General features: G+C 48.7%; 1 protein-coding gene across 1 annotated transcript in view; it reads left to right on the top strand.

Moving 5' to 3' along the window:
• The window catches only part of EFR3A (EFR3 homolog A), a 198,254-nt gene that overhangs the window by 102,529 nt on the left and 71,865 nt on the right, over window positions 1-23,860 (top strand). Inside the window, exons 11-12 of the mRNA XM_088449716.1 lie at window positions 4,525-4,689; window positions 17,383-17,494. Of these exons, the coding sequence (XP_088305842.1) occupies window positions 4,525-4,689; window positions 17,383-17,494 (277 nt within the window). The remainder of the gene's footprint in view (window positions 1-4,524; window positions 4,690-17,382; window positions 17,495-23,860) is intronic.

Genomic DNA, 23,860 nt, shown 5'->3' with positions numbered 1-23,860 from the left:
TCTCGGATTCTCGCCTTCCTGCAAGCGGGACTAGATCATGGGCTTCGCCTTGCTTCTTTGAAGGTACAGGTTTCGGCCCTATCTGTCTGGTTTCACCGTAGGATTGCTACAATCCCGGATGTGCGCACCTTTATGCAAGGTGTTCTCCGTATTCAGCCGCCCTTTGTTCCACCTGTGGCGCCTTGGGATTTGGCTGTGATCCTGAGGGCTCTCCAAGGACCGCCGTTTGAACCACTGGGCTCAGTGGATATTAAATGGCTAACAGCTAAGACTGTTTTCCTTCTGGCCATTGCTTCGGCCAGACGTGTTTCTGAGTTAGGGGCTCTTTCTTGTAGACCCCCTTTCTTGGTTTTTCATGGGAACAGGGCAGTGCTCCGCACTCGGCCCGAGTTTCTTCCCAAAGTTGTTTCCCAGTTTCATGTTAACGAGGAAATAGTTGTTCCGGCCTTTAACTCACCGGGTCTTTCCGTGGGTGAGGCCTCTTTGGATGTTGTGCGGGCCTTAAGGACTTATGTTGACCGCACTTCTTCGTTTAGGAAGTCGGACGCTTTGTTTGTCCTCTATGGCTTCCGTAAAAAGGGTTGGCCTGCTTCAAAGCAAACTTTGGCAGCCTGGATCCGTATGGCTATTTCTGAAGCTTATCTTCATGAAGGCCTACCGGTCCCTCCTTCTCTGAAGGCTCATTCCACTAGGTCTGTGGGTCCTTCGTGGGCAGCTCGACGTGGTGCCTCGGCAGTTCAGATCTGCAAGGCTGCTACGTGGTCTTCTGTCCATACCTTCGTGAGGTATTACAGGTTTGACACCTTCGCCTCTCAGGATGCTTCCTTCGGGCGGCGGATTCTCCTTTCTGCACAGGAGCGTCCCCACCCTTAAAGGATACTGCTTTGGGACATCCCCAAGGTATCCTGTGGATACCCTATGGACCCTGAAGTAGAAAATATGAGATATGGTAAGAACTTACCCTTGTTATCTCTATTTCTACGAAGTCCATAGGGATACACAGGACTCCCGCCCTGTCGCACCTGTGCTGCAGATGGGCTTTGCTCTGGTCACCGGTTTTCCGTCTCCCTCTGGTGAGAATGTGATTCTTGTATGTGTCCAGATCTTTGTTCTCTCTCTTCCTTCTCCTCCTCCGGCCTATGGCTTGGTAACTAACTGAGGTGCCTTGGCCCGGGGGCGGGGTATAGGAGGGGGACCTAGTGCATCCTGGGAGGCTGAAAGCTTAACTCTTCGGTGCCCTGCGACTGACGTCACACCTATACCCCAAGGTATCCTGTGGAACCCTATGGACTTCGTAGAAATAGAGATAACAAGGGTAAGTTCTTACCATATCTCATATTTTTTAATTGAATTGCTACCTTAAGGTGCATATCCACTACACGATAAAATTGAACGATTACGACATCGTAATCGTTCATTAATCGTGCAGTGAATATGCCGGCAACGACCAGCGATGCGCACTCCCGCTGGTCGTTGCCGGCATCGGTCATCGCCTGAACATACCGGCCAACATGCCGATTATCGACAGGTTGTGCATGTTCGGGGTGCAGGGAGGGTATATCGTTCAGTGTGGGCACATTATCCACCTCACAGGATGCTGGACGATTACGATGTAATCGTACAGTCGTTCTACACTCTTGTAGTGGAAACGCACCTCTACACTATTATGTTACAATCTTTGAATGCTATCCAGGCAATTGGCTGTTAATATGCATGATAAGCTTCTGACAACCAGCTCTCTGCACGGATCCAGCTCCAGCAGTTCTAGACACATTGCCGAGAGGCTCTTGCTAGCAAACAAAAAGTGCAGCTTAATGCAGGAACCGTCCTTATCAGACAGGAGGGACGCGCACAGTGGTGCATCGCACAAGATGAGCAGACCCGCTGTGCTTAGAACTATTCATCTGATACAAATCTATAAACCTGACTCACCGGGAGCAAATCTGCAGCAAAATGATGGCACAAATAACAAATATACGGCTACATCTGCTCCCATAATAACAATAATAATAATGTGCCCCTTAGGTGTAGTGTAGAAAATCAGGAACATTTGGTTATCGTCTTACAAATGTATGTTCATCTAATTAGTATATTCCCCATAGAAGGCACTTGTCATCCCTTGTCCCTTTTTTGTTTTTGCAAAAACTACTGAAAATCTGGTAAGCACATTGGGTCTCATTCAGACCGCTGAGCGCTCGCAACCGGGTCGATGTTAAGGCCTTGCGCACTGCGAGCGCGCAAGCCCCGGAGCAAGAGAGAAATTCTCTCGCTCCGGAACTCACTACAAAAGGGGCGGCTGTCGATGTTGATCGACAGCTCGCCCCGTTTTTTGTAGGCGGGGCGGGGAGGTGGCTACACAAACGGAGGCATTCCTGACGGAACGCCTGCCGTTTTGTGGGCGGCCGCACTGACATCAGCAGTGACGTCAGTGGGGAGCTTCCTGCTCGATCAGAGCAGGAAGCTCCCTGGGGCTTGCGGTTGCCGAGACCCAACCTTAGGGTGTCGTCGCAAGCCCCGATGGTCGCGATGGTCTTGACCATCGCGACCATCACCCTGGTCGGTCGCTGAAGCTGTGGGTGGTAACCCACAGCTTAGCTAGCGACCAGGAGGCCGCACTACAAACAAAACAAGAGGCCGCCCTCATTCAGAACGAGCGCTTCTTGCGAGCGCCTCTGAATGAGGGCCATTGTCTCTTAGCAATTCCTGCTCTTTGAAGGTGTCATGTTCAGCGCAGGAACATGTTGTTATGTTTGCTTGTTGAGTCTGTCCTTCATTGATGCATCTGTGTGGATAGGACGACATATATGCAAGTTTATACAATAAGAATATTGACCCATACTTGGCGCAGAAAACAGTCTCACAGAAAATATAGTCGAGGAAAAGAAATGCATGCAAGTTTGCCTAGAACATTATTATACAGTTGTGGCCTCCTACACCTAGCCTCAATACGCTAAGCGTATTTTTCACGTCTTTTTTTTTTTTTTGTCTACCCAAAAATGTGTCTTTGTTGCAATGCGATGAGGCAGATCGCTTCTTAAGACTGCACTGATTAATTTGATTTGCGACACTTTTATATCTGTATACAAAGCACGGAGAACGCCCCAGCCGCTGCATTGTAGCACTTGGTATACAGATTCAGACTCTGATGCACACAGATATACAAGTGTCCCATAGCACATTCATTGGCGCTGTCTCGTGAAGCGGTTTTGTCACGTTGCATTGAAGCGAAGACGCATTTTTAGGCAAAAAAAAGACGCTGGACGATAGCTGAGTTGGACGGGTCCTGGTGCGCTAAAAATGGCTATTTGGCGATATTGCAGCAGTAGTGTATGAGGACACATCTGTAGCTGGTGCCAATCCAAATTAAATATTCACGGAGTGCAGAACTAATGAGCGTCAGGGATCTGATTTCTATTACCTCTGGTGTTCTTCCCCCTTCTAACTTTCCTCTTGTTGTCTCTCCACGGCTGGCCGTCAAACCTGACCTAGAGCTATAGAGCTACAGTACTTGTTTGTGGAACATGGGACCTGGTGGTTACAGCGGCTTTGTTGCTTTGTGACCCAGGCACCCAAGCTTTACTCACAGCAGGAGAGTTACGGGATGCAGTCAGGAAGCCGACTGCCGGCTTCCCGACTGTCAAATCCTGGCAAGGCACTAATGACAGGCGTCGAAATCCCAACGCCTGTCATTAGACCTACGCCAGGAGCCCGACACCCGGCATACCGAACGAAGGTAAGCCGTGCGCGGACAACCGCTGGGGGGGGGGGGGGGGTGTTTAGGTTTTTAGGGCTGTCAGGAGGACTTAAGGTTAGGCATTCCCCCGGTAGGGTTAGGTTTAGGCCAGGGAAAGGGGGCGTTAGGGTTAGGCACCCCCCCGGGAGACTTATGTTTAGGATGTGGGAAAGAGGGGGTTAGGTTTAGGCACTTAGAGGGGGGTTAGGCACTAGGGGGGGAGGTTAGTGTTAGGCACCCCCAAAGGAGTATTAGGGTTACTTAACTAAATTAGCGATCGGGATCTTCACCCCTGCCGGGCTTCTGCTGTCGGGATTAGAACCGCCGGCCACATGTATTACATACTGATTACAGAGTTACAAGTCATAGATGTCTTAGGGGCGTCCCTGGGACTACATAGGTCCTGGAAATCAGAAAATAGGATGCTCGTTTGAGTGTATATATTATTTGCCATTATTCCCAAAGCTTTCTGCTAATTATCTAAGGATTTGACTGTCTCTTATATATATTTATATTACTGTCAAGTGCAATAAAGTAATATTAAAACAATACAAATAGTTCATTTTATAGTAGTTTTGAAAATAAAAAACATTTGGGAGAACAACATCAAAGATACTGAGATCCATGGAAAGCCTCTGCACAGGGCATGTGAACAGGCTAATATCAGTGACCCTATTTACCATGTCACCAATGTCGATGCTAAATATTATACAAGGACGGTGGTGCATTGTTTTTCTGCTTACCTGTAACATCCCGCTTGTTTCATGCTGTGTCATTCGTCCTTCTCCCAGGCCCTACAGTGCTGGAAGTGTTTAATACTCTCCTGAAGCATTTGACGCTTAGTGTTGACTTTGAGCTGGGGGACCGGAGGAGCTCTGCAGGTAGCGCAGTCTTCGGTTCCAGCACGAAGGAGAGTGATGAGCGGATTGTTCAGAACGCAATCATTCAGACAATCGGTAAGTGATGTCCACCTCTGTCTGTATTCATAAGTTTATTTTATTTACTATATTGTCTGCCTTTTACCCTTGGATATGACCTTGTGTGATAATGTATCAATTCTCCTAGTGTTTACACTTTGTTCTTCTTAAGAATGGTACGGCCACCTTACTATTGTTATACACTGAGAGTCTGCACACATCGGCTTCATATCTGTTGTGCTCTGGGGATGGCCTCACCCTTGTTATGCACTGAGGATGGTCTTGCGCACCCACCTTACCCCTGTCATGCACTGAGGATGGTCTCGCGCACCCACCTTACCCCTGTCATGCAGTGAGGATGGTCTCGCGCACCCACCTTACCCTCGTCATGCACTGAGGATGGTCTCACGCACCCACCTTACTCTTGTCATGCACTGAGGATGGTCTCACGCACCCACCTTACCCCTGTCGTGCACTGAGGATGGTCTCACGCACCCACCTTACGCCTGTCGTGCACTGAGGATGGTCTCACGCACCCACCTTACGCCTGTCGTGTACTGAGGATGGTCTCACGCACCCACCTTACCCCTGTCGTGTACTGAGGATGGTCTCACGCATCCACCTTACCCCTGTCATGCAGTGAGGATGGTCTCACGCACCCACCTTACCCCTGTCATGCACTGAGGATGGTGTCACGCACCCACCTTACTCCTGTGGTGCACTGAGGATGGTCTCACGCACCCACCTTACTCCTGTGGTGCACTGAGGATGGTCTCACGCACCCACCTTACTCCTGTGGTGCACTGAGGATGGTCTCACGCACCCACCTTACTCCTGTGGTGCACTGAGGATGGTGTCACGCACCCACCTTACTCCTGTGGTGCACTGAGGATGGTGTCACGCACCCACCTTACCCCTGTGGTGCACTGAGGATGGTGTCACGCACCCACCTTACCCCTGTGGTGCACTGAGGACGGTGTCACGCACCCACCTTACCCCTGTGGTGCACTGAGGACGGTGTCACGCACCCACCTTACCCCTGTGGTGCACTGAGGATGGTGTCACGCACCCACCTTACCCCTGTGGTGCACTGAGGATGGTGTCACCCACCCACCTTACCCCTGTGGTGCACTGAGGATGGTGTCACGCACCCACCTTACCCCTGTGGTGCACTGAGGATGGTGTCACGCACCCACCTTACCCCTGTGGTGCACTGAGGATGGTGTCACGCACCCACCTTACCCCTGTGGTGCACTGAGGATGGTGTCACGCACCCACCTTACCCCTGTGGTGCACTGAGGATGGTGTCACGCACCCACCTTACCCCTGTGGTGCACTGAGGATGGTGTCACGCACCCACCTTACCCCTGTGGTGCACTGAGGATGGTGTCACGCACCCACCTTACCCCTGTGGTGCACTGAGGATGGTGTCACGCACCCACCTTACCCCTGTGGTGCACTGAGGATGGTGTCACGCACCCACCTTACCCCTGTGGTGCACTGAGGATGGTGTCACGCACCCACCTTACCCCTGTGGTGCACTGAGGATGGTGTCACGCACCCACCTTACCCCTGTGGTGCACTGAGGATGGTGTCACGCACCCACCTTACCCCTGTGGTGCACTGAGGATGGTCTCACGCACCCACCTTACCCCTGTGGTGCACTGAGGATGGTCTCACGCACCCACCTTACCCCTGTCGTGTACTGAGGATGGTCTCACACATCCAACCTATCACTATTATGCGCTGAATAGGGTCTCACACACCCACCTTACCCCTGTCGTGTACTGAGGATGGTCTCACGCACCCACCATATCTTTGTTGTGCTCTGAGGATGGTTTCACGCATCCAACTTATCACCATTATGCACTGAGCACTGTCATTTACTAGTGCACTGAAATGCTCTTTGTAATACAATTGAGAGTAACAGCATTGCACAAGCAACAGTGTTTAGAGGGTATTATTATCAGTGCTTAGTGATGCGCCACAGTGCAGAAGAAACGTCGTACATAAATCACGGACATACCCGGTAGATAAAATACCTGCAGATGTAAAACTAAAGTCCTCAGAGTGCCTTAACAATGGTTTATTTAGCGGCGGTAATAAATAAATAGCTATTGTACAGTATATGAACAACAATAAATCACCAAAGACCACAGATGTGTCAGTGGCTGTAGATGCTTTCTCTTTTATGTTCCTGTTTATACAAGATGTAACAGAGCCGCCGTAGCTGACTCATCCCTACAGTGCTGTGTAGAGTTGGTCATAGTGATAATGCCACAGCCTATAACGACTCCTCTAGCAGAAATACACTGTATCTGCTATATAGTAACGGAGCCAGAGATGACCCTTCTGTACATTCTGCTCAGGTGCATGCCCCACACAGTATAAATGGCGGCTAAATGGACTTAAATGCCACAAGAATCATTGCCCCTACTGTGCATGTGTGTATATCGTATCATAAAGGCTAACCAAGTGCACAGTAGGAAACACCCTTGTGTGACATAAGCCTCATTCAGTGAAACAAAGCTCTTATAGATGCCTATCGCCTCCCTCTTACATCCTCTCCGTTCTCCAGGATGAAAGTATAATCTGTGATGTGTAGATAAACGCATGATCTTCTGCACAAACTGCTAATTAAATCTACCGACTGAACAGGAACGGAATGCGCATCTGTAAATTAAAGCCCAAAAATTAGCATACAATGATAGAGCAGATAAAGCCCCTGATTATCGTAAAATCAATAAAAAAAAAGTTTAGAATTTGGTGGCAAACGCGGTAATTGCTTTCATTTCAGAGCGGAGTAAAGAGATCACTGTGTTGTCTATAGACACAACAGTGACACCTAATGTCAGAAGATTGTTCTCAAATCGCAGCTATAATTACAATGAAGATGTTGGGCAGGTCAGGTTGTCCTCCTCCAAAAATCAAGACTGTATTAATATGCAGCGTGTTCATTATTATTTGGTGCAGCTGTATTAATGTTTGTTGGGAGGTTAGGGTAAGACTACAGGGGTGGTTAGGGTTAGCGTTAGGTGTGAGGATTAAGGATGAGGGAATAATACTCACCAGTTTGGCAGACGTCTCAGCCGGAAGTGCTGCGCACGTGACCGCCGGGACCATGTAAATTGACCGCTGGGCCACCAGGGATGTTAGGTCGACATTCTAGAATTTCGACACGTCACCCGTGTTGACATGGTCACTGTCGACTTGTTACATGTTAACATTCTCATGACGACATGTTGCACGTTGACTTGATAAATGTGGACCTGTATTTGTTTTGCTGATCAAGGCAGCAATTAATTAACAAACCTTATTACTTTTTTAGTATAAATTACTGTGGCATATTGTTAGAAGAATGTTGGTGCTTACAATTTTCCCTTAGTTTGTTTCTGACTGCTATCCATTAATTTTGCAAACTCGCGTTGGCTACCGTGGTGACCACAGTCACATGATGAAGTGGGCAGAGAGGCTTTGGAATGCCCCTATGAACTCTGTGTTCTCTGTGTAGTGTACATTTTTCCCCCCATCTCCTCTACCTTCACATGAGTTATTGAGAGATGTGAAGCTGTGTCTGTATTACTGGTAATATTAGTGAAATGGTCATACAGTAGGTGGCGGTTGTTAGGGAGGATGTCTCTATGTGGATCTGGGAGTGCTACTTGAACAGTCAGACTTTAGATCATAGCAACATTGTTACTAAAAGCATTGGCAGCTTAGAGGACCCTGACATGTCTTTTGGGTTTAGAGAATTTATATACCTCTCTTACTGGGGAGGGATATTAATACCCGATACATTCCTGACTTGCAAGGATTTCATTTGGACACCTTTAAAAGAAAACTATCAAGATCTAACTGTAAAGTTCAGTGCTTAAAAGTAACTATACTTGGTTTATGTTTTTATATTAGTTTTCTTGTGATGCTTCTGCTTTTTAAAGTCCTTTCTGGTTTTTCTTTACCGTGCTATTGTAACTGTTATCACTGCTGTCCAGAAAGAGAACAAGGTATAAATTTACTAAAGTGAGAGTTTTTAGAAGAGAGTTTTAAAAGTGATGTTGCCCATAGCAACCAATCAGATTCTAGCTATTATCTTCTAGAAGGTGCTAGTTAAATGTTAAGTAGAATCTGATTGGTTGCTATGGGCAACATCACTTTTAAAACTCAGGGCCTGATTCAGAGCCGCTCGTAAGCGGCCGCTCGTTCGCTCCGAGCGATGTTCGCACAACTGCACATGCATATGGGTTGTAATACGCATGCGGGAACCAGTCATTGTGGCCGCAAATTTTGTGCTCGCAAAATAGCGAATGCCTGCTAATTTGAGTGACAGAATGAGACGTTTGTTGGTGGTAACAGGGGAAGGTGCTTGAAAACGGGGAGTGGAGATCCGAACGCAGGCGTGCCAAAAGGTCAAAATGGGCATTTTAAGGGTGTGCATAATTAACAAAGCAGCGTCATCGACCACGTCACTTGGTTGTTTCTTAGCCTGAACTGGTCGCATGATTGCGGTAGGAAAATCCAACCACAAGCACTGTGAGCAGTTCAGATGCCTTTCGATGTACTCGATTAATCAAATAAATAGCGGAGATGACGTAGGATGCGAGCGGCCAGGGGGCGTCTTTACAAAATAGCGAGCGCATATTTCGTTCGCTCGCTCAGACATAGAGGCGTCAACAGACCGCAAAGAGCGAGCGCTCAATTTAAATAGCCGGCCCCTTTTTCTAAACGAGCGAGCGCAAATAGCGTCCGGCTCTGAATCAGGCCCTCACTTCTAAAAACTCACTTTAGTAAATTTGCCCCCAAGTGTGTGACTATGCTGATCTCTGGATGAATACACGCTAACGTATATAACATAGCTCTACGGATGAATGACACCATTGTTAAAGGTTAATAGTTGTAGGGTGGCATTTACAACCTTGCAGTGAAATAAGTCTCGTTTTCTGTCTAGTTTTATTGTTGGCAATAGATAATGTTTGTACTTACTGTTAAATCCTTTTCTCTATAACCATTTCGGGGACGCTTCTTACTTTGTGGTATAGACGGTACAATGCCGGATATGGCACTGAAATTGCTACAACTTGTTTGCTCCTTGCAGTAGCTCATTACTGTATTTCCGAAGCCCTCAGCATGGATCTAAGATAAATAAATGGACTGTACAGTAGTTTATGGTAACCACAGAGCTATGAATGGTAGAACCACAGTATCCCCTAAATAGATTTAAAAAAAGGATTTCAAGATAAGGACATAAATCTGGTTTTATCTTACATACTCTTTCGGGGACACTTACTAACCGTAGGGATGCCTCAAAGCTGTTACTGGGGGAGAGTATATGCAGCTAAGCTGTGCCAGACAAAGACATTAACCAAAGCCAACTACTTAGGTGACAGTCTATACCATACACTGTAACATGTGAGAAGTGTGGACAAGGTATCCGCCTAACTGGAGCGCTATACCACAACGCCCAGAAAGCTTTCACTAACCAGGAGAATCAAGGTCACGCCGGGCCCTTAAACCAACACCGAGGTCTATTTATTAAACCTTGGATGGAGATAAAGTACCAGCCAACCAGCTCCTGTCATTTCTTCAAACACAGCCTGTAAAGTGACAGGAGCTGATTGGCTGGTACTTTTATCTCTGTTCACTTTATCTCCATCCAAAGCTTAGTAAATAGACCCCATAATTCTGTTGGAACACAGCCTGAAGCCCCCAAGCTCTGCCTGACCAGACTGTGGCAACCTAATTCATGGCCCTCTTAAGGGACAAGTAGAACAACGACAACCGGAAAACGATCTCCAGGGAACGGTGCGCCATTCTGCTTTCCCAATAGGACCAAAACTGAAAAGAAATATTAAAAGGAACGGGCAGCCCAGGCGGTCTTCCCTATTGTACCTATCCTCAATCAGATAAAACTAAGGAGCTATCGCAAGGAGCAGTTATATAGGTGACCAGCTACAGTACAAATAAGGAAATCCTATATAATTTTGTACCTACTATCTGTGTGTGTTTGTGAACGTCCAGACACAAGGTGAATCGATCAACGTTTCAGATTACCACATCAAACTGTCTTCAGGATACAATAACAATACAAAACATCTTACCTTAAATACACCCCTCACCAATACCACGTGCAGTAAATTGTCCTTTTCCGCCTCTGGGTCTGGACACCCATCAATGATTTCATTGACGCCCTCTGGTGACGCCAATGCAAACGCGCACACCACGTGATACAACGCGTGAAGACAGTTTGATGTGGTAAACTGAAACGTGGATCGATTCACCTTGTGCCTGGTTGTTTTTACGGAGCCTGAGTGCCGCACTTGTGGGGTTGTCTGTGAGTACTATTACTGTGGAGGCACCGGATCAAGCTATATACCATTACACTGTGAGAGCCGGATAAATGAACACACGTGTGTGTGTGTGTGTATATGTATGTATGTGTATATATTAGGGATGTGCAGGCTCGGATAGGTTCGAGTTTGCACGCCGAGTTCGGATTTTTCCCTCCAAAAAAACGGACCTCAGAAAGAGCCAAAACGTCATCTTGCATGGACAAACATCATCATTCTTGGACCAGAACCTCTCCGTACTAAAGAGTCGGACGTTAAGTCTAAGGTTTATATTCCTGGCCTTATTCGTGCAGTCCGCACAGCTTTAGTTATTGAGGATGATGATCCTCCGGTGTCAAAGTCCAAATATGCCTTTTTCAAGGATATTAAGGGTGACGCCACAGTGTTTCCTCTTTCGGGTCAGTTAGTAGACCCGAAAGCGGACAATTATTTTTTTTAAGTGGGAATCCCCTCCTTAGGTGGATTCTCATGTGACACGCCTAGTTCGAAGTGCCACATTGCCCATGCCCTCCATGTCCTTCTTGAAGGATGCTACGGACCGTAAGGTGGAAATCTGCCTAAAGTCCATTTATTCCCTCGCGGGGGGCATCCAGACCGGCTATGGCCGTATGTTGGGTAGCCAGAGCTATGGAGCGCTAGTTAGGAGGCGTCTTTGGATTTCGACTGTTTGGCTGAACAGTCCGAGTTGGTAGGCAACCTTCAAGATTCGGCCACTTACATCAATGAAGCGGCCTTGGATATTAGTACCCTCACATCTCGGATTTCTTCGACAGCTGTTGCTGCTTGTCGCACCTTATGGTTGCGATCCTGGAAGGCGGATGCTGATTCCAAAAAGGGATTGGAAGCTTTGCCCTTTAATGGAGAAGTCCCCTTTGGTCCGGATCTGGACAAAATTGTGGCAACGCTGGTGGCAGCCAAGTCTGCGTGTCTCCCGTCTGCTGCGGTCCCTTCCAGTTCAGGTACGTCGTCCTTTCGGCCTTATAGGGCCCAGGGTAGGCCTAAAGCACAGTCCTTTCCCCGACAGGCTGGCCCCAAGAAATCGGCCAAGCCCAGGAAGCAGGCATGGACTACCAGACGTCCGGCCCCTAAGGCTGAAGACAAGCCTGCGGCCTGACGGTCCGGGCCTCCCTTTGGAGGATCCCAAAGTGGGAGGCCGCCTACTGCAGTGGTAAGAGCTCGGAAGCCTTCTTCTGCAAGAATATACCATCGTGTGTGGCATACGTTCTTCCAGTGGTGTCGGCCGAGAGGTTATGCACCTCGGGAGTTCCGTCTGTCTAGAGTGTTAGCCTTCCTACAGGCGGGAATAGACCATGGGCTTCGGCTTGCTTCTTTGAAAGTGCAGGTTTCTGCCCTGTCTGTCTGGTTCCATCGTAGGATTGCTACAATCCCTGATGTGCGCACCTTTATGCAAGGTGTCCTTAGAATTCAGCCGCCATTTGTTCCACCGGTGACACCTTGGGATTTAGCTGTGGTCCTGAGGGCTCTCCAGGGACCGCCGTTTGAACCACTGGGCTCAGTGGACCTTAAATGGCTGACAGCTAAAACAATTTTCCTTCTGGCCATCGCTTCGGCCAGACGTGTTTCTGACTTAGGGGCTCTATCCTGTAGACCCCCTTTCCTGATTTTTCATGGGAACAGGGCAGTGCTGCGCACTCGTCCTGAATTTCTTCCCAAAGTTGTTTCTTGTTTTCATATCAACGAGGAAATTGTTGTGCCGGCTTTTAACTCACCTGATCTTTCAGTGGGTGAGGCCACTTTGGATGTTGTGCTGGCCTTAAGGATTTATGTTGACCGCACTTCTTCGTTTAGGAAGTCGGACGCCTTGTTTGTCCTCTATGGCTTCCGTCAGAAGGGTTGGCCTGCTTCAAAGCAGACTTTGGCAGGCTGGATTCGTATGGCCATTTCAGAAGCTTATCTTCATGAAGGCCCGGTTCCTTCCTCTGTGAGGGCTCATTCCACTAGGTCTGTGGGTCCTTCGTGGGCAGCTCGTCGTGGTGCCTCGGCAGTCCAGATCTGCAAGGCTGCCACATGGTCCTCTGTCCATACCTTTGTGAGGTATTATGCGTTTGACACCTTTGCCTCTCAGGATGCTTCCTTCGGGCGGCAGATTCTCCTTTCAGCACTGGAGCGTCTCCACCCTTGAAGGTTACTGCTTTGGGACACCCCCAAGGTATCCTGTGGATACCCTATGGACCCTGATGTAGAAAATATGAGATATGGTAAGAACTTACCTTTGTTATCTCTATTTGTACGAAGTCCATAGGGTTCCACAGGACTCCAGCCCTGTCGCACCTGTGCTGCAGATGGGCTTTACTCTGTCCACCGGTTTTTCCGTCTCCCTCTGGTGAGAATGTGATTCTTGTGTGTGTCCAGATCTTTTTTCTCTCTCTTCCTTCTCCTCCTCCGGCCTATGGCTTGGTACATAACTGAGATGCCTTGGCTCGGGGGCGGGGTATAGGAGGGGGACCCTAGTGCATCCTGGGAGGCTGAAAACTTAACTCTATGGTGCCCGATGCCTGACGTCATCACCTATAACCCAAGGTATCCTGTGGAACCCTATGGACTTCGTAGAAATAGAGATAACAAAGGTAAGTTCTTACCATATCTCATATTATATATATATATATATATATATATATATAATATAATATAATTCGTTTGCATCTATTAACCATTGGGAAGAGCACCCAGGAAGTGGTGTTATATTATATATTTAATGAATGAATGTGTGTGTATATGCCGTATGTATATTTATATATAGAAAGAGAGAGATGTGTGCAACGATCCCCAACTTTTGGCTTTGGGAAAACCGCCCACAAGTGTTTTTGGTTCGGTTTTAGATATCTACAAAATTGATAACCGCTAAAATCATGTAATTTGGACCTGTTTACATGCAATCCAAAACCCAATATTCACTTTTTAAATCTGAGTTCCAGACTTACAGCAAACTTGAGCCGGGACTCTGTTCTAATCGGAACCCAGAAGTGATCAGAGCCCGGGACTTGATACGTCTCGGAACCCTAAAGTTCGGATGTGTTCGGTTTTCACACATTCTCGTAGAGCGGTCTCTCAGCCCGTTGAGTTTTTCAGGCGTTTTGTAGCGAGATGGCGTTTGCCATAAATCTAAATTATGGCATCTCGATTAAACCACAATGTGAGGCAATTCTTCTCAAATGGGATCCACGGGCGTTCCTTGTCCTATGGGATTTTCTCCTCGTTCATCAGTTAGCTCTGTTGGCGATTGTTCCAAGCATATTCATGAAATTACCGTATATACTCGAGTATAAGCCGAGTTTTTCAGCACAAAAAATGTGCTGAAAAAGTACCCCCTCGGCTTATACTCGAGTCAAGTGTAGCGCTGACCGGACGGAGTTCGGTCAGCGCTACACACTGCCAAACACACAGCCGCCGGAGCCGGCAGCTGCGTGTTTGGTGTAATCAGCAGCCGCTGAGAGTCTGTCAGACTCTCAGCGGCTGCTGCTGCTCCCACTGCGGGAGCCATCTTCCGGCTCCCGCAGTGGGTGATGGGAGACACGTCGTCATGACGACGTCTCTCCCATGCAAAGCGGCCGGAGGAGCGGATAGCGGCGGGACCAGGAGCGGGAGTTTAAGGTAAGTGTTTATTTTTTTTTAATTCTTTTCACGTCTCTCTCTACTAAGGGGGGGGGGACTACAGGGGGCACTACCAGGGGGCGATGACTACAGGGGGCACTACCAGGGGGAATTATCAGGGGGCGATTACTACAGGGGGCACTACCAAGGGGCATTATCAGGGGGCGATTACTACAGGGGGCACTAAAAGGGGGGATTACCACTGGGGGAACTACAAAGGGGGGATTACTACAGGGGGCACTACCAGGGGGGGATTACTACAGGGGGCACTAAAAGGGGGGATTACCACTGGGGGCACTACCAGGGGAGGATTACTACAGGGGGCACTACCAGTGGGGGATTACTACAGGGAGCACTAAAAGGGGGGATTACTACTGGAGGCACTACCAGCTGCTGCCATTTCCCACACTAGGCTTATACTCGAGTCAGTAAGTTTTCCCAGTTTTTTGGGGTAAAAGTAGGTACCTCGGCTTATATTCGGGTCGACTTATACTCGAGTATATACGGTAGTTGAAGTCCCCAGTGCTGTTGGTGTCACTAGACTGGGCAAGATAGTCATAGCACACGGACATTCTCAATGATGTCAGTGGGTCTGTTGGGACATCTTCCCCAAAGTAGGCACCTGTTAACTCGAAAACTATTTGGCTTCAGGGACTAGCATGGCGGGCTTTGATAATGTGGCAGTTGAAGCTGTGATCTTTATTTTAACAAAAAAGCTGTGTGTGGGGGGGGTCTCAATGGGAGCTATAAAACTGGAGAGGCTGTCTCGGTGTAGCATTTTGGATCACTTACGCTTTTTGGAATGTGAAGAGGATGTTTCTTGCTGCCCAGCTGCTAACTTGCTCCTGTTTTCGCAGAGAGGTTTGGTAAAGAGGTTACAACCGGGTGTCCCAGAGCTTCATCTTTTTGCACTGTTTTCTTCCAGATATTGATGACATTCTTACCTTACATTTGAGATCACCATACAATCCTCCACTAATTCCCTTGCTTGGGATTTGAATTCAATGTCGATTTTATATCAAAACGTGTAAAACTATTACCGCAACCTGGAGGTTGTCAGACTTGCTTCGATCAAGTTCCTATACAGAACGAAACGCGTTCATGCAGGAGAGGACGGAGGGACATTGTGACCGTCACTGGTATACGGAGCACAGCCTGGGATGCGTCATTACAAGCTGTGATTTGCTCAGATGTAGTACAATGCACTCACTACTCTCAGGGGACAGGGGATAGCCATCCATAAATTCACCGGCACAGAGGACTCGGTACTGGTTTTGAAACTCTATCAGTAGAAGCGTTGTATGTTCTACCCCGTGTGGGGGCGACGTATGAATATGAACTGCCGGTGTAGGTGTGTTGGGTGGCCACATGATCCTCTGTGCACACCGTAATACAATTGTTTTGTGTGTAAGGTTGCCGGTTTTGGTTGAAAGGTGTTACACGCTGCAACAATGTGAGCGTACACACCCGAAGGGGCTGCTTTGGGGAAATCACAATTGTTCCAGTGACTCCAAAGAGGCTGAAATTGAAAATAGAATGTTTATAGTACTTAAGTAAAAGAATTTTCTCAGAGAAATGTAAAAAGTAAAGCAACCCCAAAATGACCTCGGCAGCCTATCACTACTCCCAAAATGCCCCCATGCGTCTTTTAAGCTTGCTCATGCCACCCAGAGTCCCAACGTGTTCCAAATTGCACCCCTCTTGCATCAAAAAGACCCTCACTTGCCCCAAAATGCCTCATATGCTCTTATATAGTCATATGTACCAAAACTCTCTTCATTCTTTCCCCAGTTTACTCAAACTCCTGCCCTCCTCACCCAGAAATTCCTCTACTCCCTGGAGGTACCAATAACCACCCATTACTAACCTCATAACCATAAGTCACACATTTATCATGTACAATTTATGAATGCCACCCTGTCCATAAATTATCCTTCTGTTCCGTCATTTCTCATGCAGGAAGACAGGGGGCAGCGTTGTGCAGATTGCGCTGCAATCTGTTCTCTTCTGATTGGATAAGCTGTGTAACCAAGTTGTCATATGCTCTGCTTTATGATGATACAGCAGAGCAAAAGTCAGAGTAAGGACATAGAGCCAATGGAAGTCTGTTGCCCACCACTGGTTTATGTTCTCAATGTCAAGTTTCCCAGGACGGTCTTGTATTCTCACATTGGGAATCTATAACATCAAAACTTTATTTAATTTCTGAAAACTTTAATTTAGTTTCCCAGTCGTGTATTGGCCTCCTTCCCAGCCTTGTTAATTTATGGGTTCCCATGTCTGCATAGTGTATCATGCTGCTTATTACAGTAATGGATAAACGTGTAGTGCAGGGGTCGTCAACCTTGGCCCTCCAGCTGCTGTGGAACTACACATCCCAACATGCACTGCCACCTTTTTGATATAACAGCATGCTAAAACTATGGCAGTGCATGCTGGGATGTGTAGTTCCACAGCAGGTTGAAGACCCCTGCTGTAGTGTGTACTAATTACTGTATTCATTCATAAATCTCCAGGAGAACTGACCAGTACAGTATATGGGAAGAGACATGGGGACCCCAGGACATGGGTGGGTTTATTGATCAGTGTTAATAGGTGTCTGACACCCCAATAAAACCTAAACATGCTTTTATGAGCTAAGCTATGGCCGATCACATGACGTGTCCTGATTTTATGTTGCAAATTTATGAAACTCACTGGTATGATTTTCATTTGAATGATTTAGTGTGCACACAGATTGTTTTTGCTTATTGATATTAATATTATTATTCTGCAGGATTCTTTGGAAGTAATTTACCAGATTACCAGAGGTCGGAGATCATGATGTTTATCATGGGCAAGGTGCCAGTGTTTGGATCGTCTCACACACTCGATACCACTCAGCTTGGGTAAGCAAGTGACCTAGAAGTACGATGCCCAGCTAGTGGGCACTTAAGGGAATTGTAAACCTAAAATACCGAGTGATGAATTGGGAGAAAAGGTGTCTGGTAACACAGGGCTTGACAAATTTTTCTAAAACTTAGGAGCCAGGATGAAAGTGTAGGAGCCAGACGCCTCCCCCCCTTCCCCCAGGGCAGCATTACTGAGCACCTACGCCCCTGACAACCAACCCCCATGGCCACATCACTAACTGGGTGCCCCAGTAGTAATCCCCCCTCTGCAGTGCCCCCAGTAGTAGTCCCCCCTCTGCATTGTCCCCAGTAGTAGTCCCCCCTCTGCAGTGTCCCAGTAGTAATCCCCCCTCTGCAGTGCCCCCAGTAGTAATCCCCCCTCTGCAGTGTCCCCAGTAGTAATCCCCCCTCTGCAGTGTCCCCAGTAGTAATCCCCCCTCTGCAGTGTCCCCAGTAGTAATCCCCCCTCTGCAGTGCCCCCAGTAGTAATCCCCCCTCTGCAGTGCCCCCAGTAGTAATCCCCCCTCTGCAGTGCCCCCAGTAGTAATCCCCCCTCTGCAGTGTCCCCAGTAGTAGTCCCCCCTCTGCAGTGTCCCCAGTAGTAGCCCCCCCTCTGCAGTGTCCCCAGTAGTAGTCCCCCCTCTGCAGTGTCCCCAGTAGTAGTCCCCCCTCTGCAGTGTCCCCAGTAGTAATCCCCCCTCTGCAGTGTCCACAGTAGTAATCCCCCCTCTGCAGTGCCCCCAGTAGTAATCCCCCCTCTGCAGTGCCCCCAGTAGTCATCCCCCCTCTGCAGTGTCCCCAGTAGTCATCCCCCCTCTGCAGTGTCCCCAGTAGTCATCCCCCCTCTGCATTGTCCCCAGTAGTAGTCCCCCCTCTGCAGTGTCCCCAGTAGTAGTCCCCCCTCTGCAGTGTCCCCAGTAGTAGTCCCCCCTCTGCAGTGTCCCCAGTAGTAATCCCCCCTCTGCAGTGCCCCCAGTAGTAATCCCCCCTCTGCAGTGCCCCCAGTAATAATCCCCCCTCTGCAGTGTCCCCAGTAGTCATCCCCCCTCTGCAGTGCCCCCAGTAGTAGTCCCCCCTCTGCAGTGCCCCCAGTAGTCATCCCCCCTCTGCAGTGCCCCCAGTAGTGGTTCCTTTATGTAATGCCTCTTTAATCAGTGCCCCCAGAAGTGCCCCCCCTATGCATTGCCCCCAGTAGTAGTCACCCCTATGCAGTGACCCCAGTAGTAGCCCCCACTATGCATTACCACTAGTAGTAGCCCCCCCATAGTGTCCCCAGTAGCGGCCACCCCCACCTATGCAGTGCCCCCACAGTAGCGGTCATCCCCCCTCTGCAGTGCCCCCAGTAGTAATCCCCCCTCTGCAGTGCCCCCAGTAGTAATTCCCCATCTGCAGTGTCCCCAGTAGTCATCCCCCCTCTGCAGTGTCCCCAGTAGTCATCCCCCCTCTGCAGTGTCCCCAGTAGTAGTCCCCCCTCTGCAGTGTCCCCAGTAGTAGTCCCCCCTCTGCAGTGTCCCCAGTAGTAATCCCCCCTCTGCAGTGTCCCCAGTAGTAATCCCCCCTCTGCAGTGTCCCCAGTAGTAATCCCCCCTCTGCAGTGTCCCCAGTAATAATCCCCCCTCTGCAGTGTCCCCAGTAGTCATCCTCCCTCTGCAGTGTCCCCAATAGTAATCCCCCCTCTGCATTGTCCCCAGTAATAATGCCCCCTCTGCAGTGCCCCCAGTAATAATCCCCCCTCTGCAGTGTCCCCAGTAATAATCCCCCCTCTGCAGTGCCCCCAGTAATAATCCCCCCTCTGCAGTGTCCCCAGTAGTCATCCCCCCTCTGCAGTGTCCCCAGTAGTCATCCCCCCTCTGCAGTGTCCCCAGTAGTCATCCCCCCTCTGCAGTGTCCCCAGTAGTCATCCCCCCTCTGCAGTGTCCCCAGTAGTCATCCCCCCTCTGCAGTGTCCCCAGTAGTCATCCCCCCTCTGCAGTGTCCCCAGTAGTCATCCCCCCTCTGCAGTGCCCCCAGTAATAATCCCCCCTCTGCAGTGCCCCCAGTAATAATCCCCCCTCTGCAGTGCCCCCAGTAATAATCCCCCCTCTGCAGTGCCCCCAGTAGTAATCCCCCCTCTGCAGTACCCCCAGTAGTCATCCCCCCTCTGCAGTGCCCCCAGTAGTGGTTCCTTTATGTAATGCCTCTTTAATCAGTGCCCCCAGAAGTGCCCCCCCTATGCATTGCCCCCAGTAGTAGTCACCCCTATGCAGTGACCCCAGTAGTAGCCCCCACTATGCATTTCCACTAGTAGTAGCCCCCCCATAGTGTCCCCAGTAGCGGCCACCCCCACCTATGCAGTGCCCCCACAGTAGCCGTCATCCCCCCTATGCAGTGTCCCCACAGTAGCGGCCACCCCCACCTATGCAGTGCCCCCACAGTAGCGGTCATCCCCCCTATGCAGTGTCCCCACAGTAGCGGCTACCCCCACCTATGCAGTGTCCCCACAGTAGCGGCCACCCCCACCTATGCCGTGCCCCTACAGTAGCGGCCACCCCCCCTATGCAGTGCGACTTAAAAAAAAACAAAAAACGCAACTTACCTGATCCCCGCTCCTACTGAGGACCGCCGCTGTCCGCTCCTCCTGGCCGCTCTGCACTATGGGAGAGGCACTAGGAGGAGGCGTGGGATAAATAACCGGCGTCTGTATCTAGATACCTGTCATTTACCCGACGCCGGGAGACCGGCGCCCGGCATCCCAATCGAAGGGATGCCGGGCACCGTGAGCGGACAGCCGCGGTGGGGGAGGGTTAGGTTTAGGGCATCCGGGGGGGACTTAGGGTTAGGCACCCCCCCGGGAGGGTTAGGGTTAGGGTTAGGCTAGGGGAAGGGGGGGTTAGGGTTAGGCACCCCCGGGGGGAGGTTAGGGTTAGGCACTTAGAGGGGGGATTAGGGTTAGGTACTTGGGGGGGAGGTTAGGGTTAGGCACCCCTAAGGAGGGTTAGGGGGTAAGTTAGTTTATACTTACCTTAGGGACGATCGGGATTTCCAGCGCTATCGGGCTTCCGCTGCCGGGAACTCTGCTGATCTGTCGGGCTGCCGCTGCCGGGAATCAAACTGCCGGCAATGCGGCACCCGGGATTCCATACCGATTCCATTTAGAGCACCCTGTCTGTAGCTGAGATAAATGTAGCTGGTTAGGTTTAGTACTTGATTCATGTAAGGGTCTTTATATAGGGGAATAGTTTAACGTAATTCATTTCACATGAAACTATTTTTTATACAATATTTCCGAAACCTTGTTATTTTATTCTGCCCCTCAATACTCAATGTACACTGAGGTATCCTGCACCTCAATACTCTATATACACTGAGGTATCCTGCACCTCAATACTCTATATACACTGAGGTATCCTGCACCTCAATACTCTATGTACACTGAGGTATCCTGCACCTCAATACTCTATATACACTGAGGTATCCTGCACCTCAATACTCTATGTCCACTGAGGTATCCTGCACCTCAATACTCTATGTACACTGAGGTATCCTGCACCTCAATACTCTATATACACTGAGGTATCCTGCACCTCAATACTCTATATACACTGAGGTATCCTGCACCTCAATACTCTATATACACTGAGGTATCCTGCACCTCAATACTCTATATACACTGAGGTATCCTGCACCTCAATACTCTATATACACTGAGGTATCTTGCACCTCAGTACTCTATATACACTGAGGTATCCTGCACCTCAGTACTCAATATACACTGAGGTATCCTGCACCTCAGTACTCAATATACACTGAGGTATCCTTCACCTCAATACTCAATATACTCTGAGGTGACGCAAACATACTGTAGATCAGGAGTATTCAACATGATGCCCTTCTTCTGTTGTAGAACTACATACTCCAGGATGCCCTGCCACAGTTTTTTTTTAGCATGTCCTAATAGCAAAACTGTAGCATGGCATGCTGGGACATGTAGTTCCACAGTAGCTTGAATACCCCTGCTGTATGTCTTAGAATATAGACACCTGAAGTATAGAATAAAATAAATAGATCTGGAAAATCTTCCTCTGGTTTTATTTCTTTTAAGTGACTTGTTTTGTTTTCTGAGACCGTTTTCTCCAGTTTTACCATTTTTGCTTTTCCTATGTCACCTGGAAAAGAAGAATCTGACCCGTTCAGGATCTCAGGGATTCAGGGCCTGATTCAGAGCCGGACGCTATTTGCGGACGGTCGTTCCAAAAAAGAGGCCGGCTATTTAAATTGAGCGCTTGCTCTTTGCGATTTGTTGACGCCTCTATGTCTGAGCGAGTGAACGAAAAATGCGCTCGCTATTTTGTAAAGACGTCCCTTTGCCGTTCGCATCACACGTCATCTCCGGTATTTATTAGATTAATCGGGTACATCGAAAGGCGTCTGAACTGCTCGCCGTGCTTGTGGTAGGTTTTTCTTCCCGCTATCACTGCGAGCAGTTCAGGCTAAAAGACAACCAAGTGACGTGGTCGATGATGCTCCTTTACTAATTATGCACTCCCATTAAACGCCCTTTTGACCGTTTGGCACGCCTGCGTTCGGATCTCCACTCCCCTGTTTTCAAGCACCTTCCCCTGTTACCACCCACAAACGCCTCATTCTGTCAATCAAATTAGCAGCCCCTCGCTGTTTTGCGAGCGCACGATTTCCGACCGCAATGACTGGTTTGCGCATGCGCATTACGACCCACACGCATGCGCAGTTGTGCGAACATCGCTCAGCGAACGAGCGGCCGCTTACGAGCGGCTCTGAATCAGGTCCTCAGTGCTGAGATACTGTATACAGGGCTCCTGTATTCTTCTGTTTTCCAGCATATAAAATGTTGAAAAACCACTAAAAAAAATAAGTGTCTACCATATGTATCAACCATTTGAACCTGTTAACCCTGGGCCTGATTCAGCAAGGAACGCAACTGCGAATGCAATAGCGATTAGATACGCAGTTCAACTGCGATGATATGCTAATCCATTGCGATCGCTATGCTGTTGCAGCACTACATAAGGACGCCGACTTTACAACACACACATCCGTAATGTTTAGCAAGACTGCGGAACCATCGGTAACATCGAGTACCATCGCAGCCTCACGCACACTTACACAAGCTCTGACCTTGCTCCGAAATTGCTAATTTCATCGCACGCTATGAGGCCTCAGGCCGCGTAGGGCATCACAGTGGATAATTTATGCATGCCCCTGCAACGCTGTTGGAACGCACTGGCACGCCTACATTCGCCCGACCAACACTCCCGTCACCACCCACAAATGGCACTTCTTGTCAATCACTCTGTGATGGGTCTGCGTAGTCGCTGTGATCGCAGTCCCGATCGCAATGACTGGTGTGCGCATGTGCACTGCGATGCATGCGCAGTACATAACAATCGCCCGATTGCGTGCGTATTGGCGACTGCATTTCTTGCTGAATCAGGTCCCCTGTCCACCTTCCCCACTGTTGACCTTTTGCCCCCATCGACCAATTGCATGTTGGCAATTTGGTGTCGACCTTTGACATTGTTGATCTCCTGTCCGGATACCAGCATCTTCTGCATGCTATTTTTATAGCTGTACCTGTTTGTGTTTTGTTGTTTTTTTTAAACATATTAGTCCCTTTGTGTGAGGTTTACAATGACGTGGTTGTGCGCATTTCCGAGTCCTCCTACTGCACAGCATTCCTTCAGATTCGGCGCTATTTTTACGTTCGGCCTGATCTCGTCTCTCACACAGATGCTCTCATCACAGCACTTGTCCGATCTACCTACGCTTCTATAAATTTAGCCCGGCAGAAATAGACACACATCTGTATTACTCACAGATCGCACCTATACCTCCCGACTTTATTCTTGGTGTGCGTGGGGCTGTGACGCTGCCATAGTACTTTATGCCGTTGTCGCAAAGCGATTGTGTTGGAACCGTCCTTATCCCACGGACATTCTTTTCTTATTTATTTCTGCTCTTTTTTTTTTATTATTATTTTAGGTTTATTGGATTATTTGCAATGGGTAAGAAACTCCGCTGATGAGAAGTATAATATACTTGTGTCTGTTACCTTGACAACAGCCACGGGTTGCTATGGTGATGCGGTGTTCTCCCAGTCACTGCAGGAAGGAATAGTCTTCATTGTTACTTAGGCAATGTTAACATTGTTACTATCTTAGGAGAAATGCAGGGTTCTGTCTGGGGGGACAAATTAGGTAATGTAAATCCTGTATTTTAGCAGTGTGTTTCAATTTGAATATACCACTCCTTATAAACCGTTATTATTCATGTACATAAGTAATGCGTTGGCTATGAGTCCCAACAGTGCAGACAATGTATGAAGTCAAAATCCGGCTACCCTTAGGG

This window comes from Taudactylus pleione, unplaced genomic scaffold (assembly GCF_031769625.1).
Source record: "Taudactylus pleione unplaced genomic scaffold, aTauple2 ptg000493l, whole genome shotgun sequence".
In the NCBI taxonomy this organism is placed as follows: domain Eukaryota; kingdom Metazoa; phylum Chordata; class Amphibia; order Anura; family Myobatrachidae; genus Taudactylus; species Taudactylus pleione.
The sequence above is the reverse complement of the archived record's forward strand: the minus strand, read 5'-3'. Positions and strand labels throughout refer to the sequence as shown.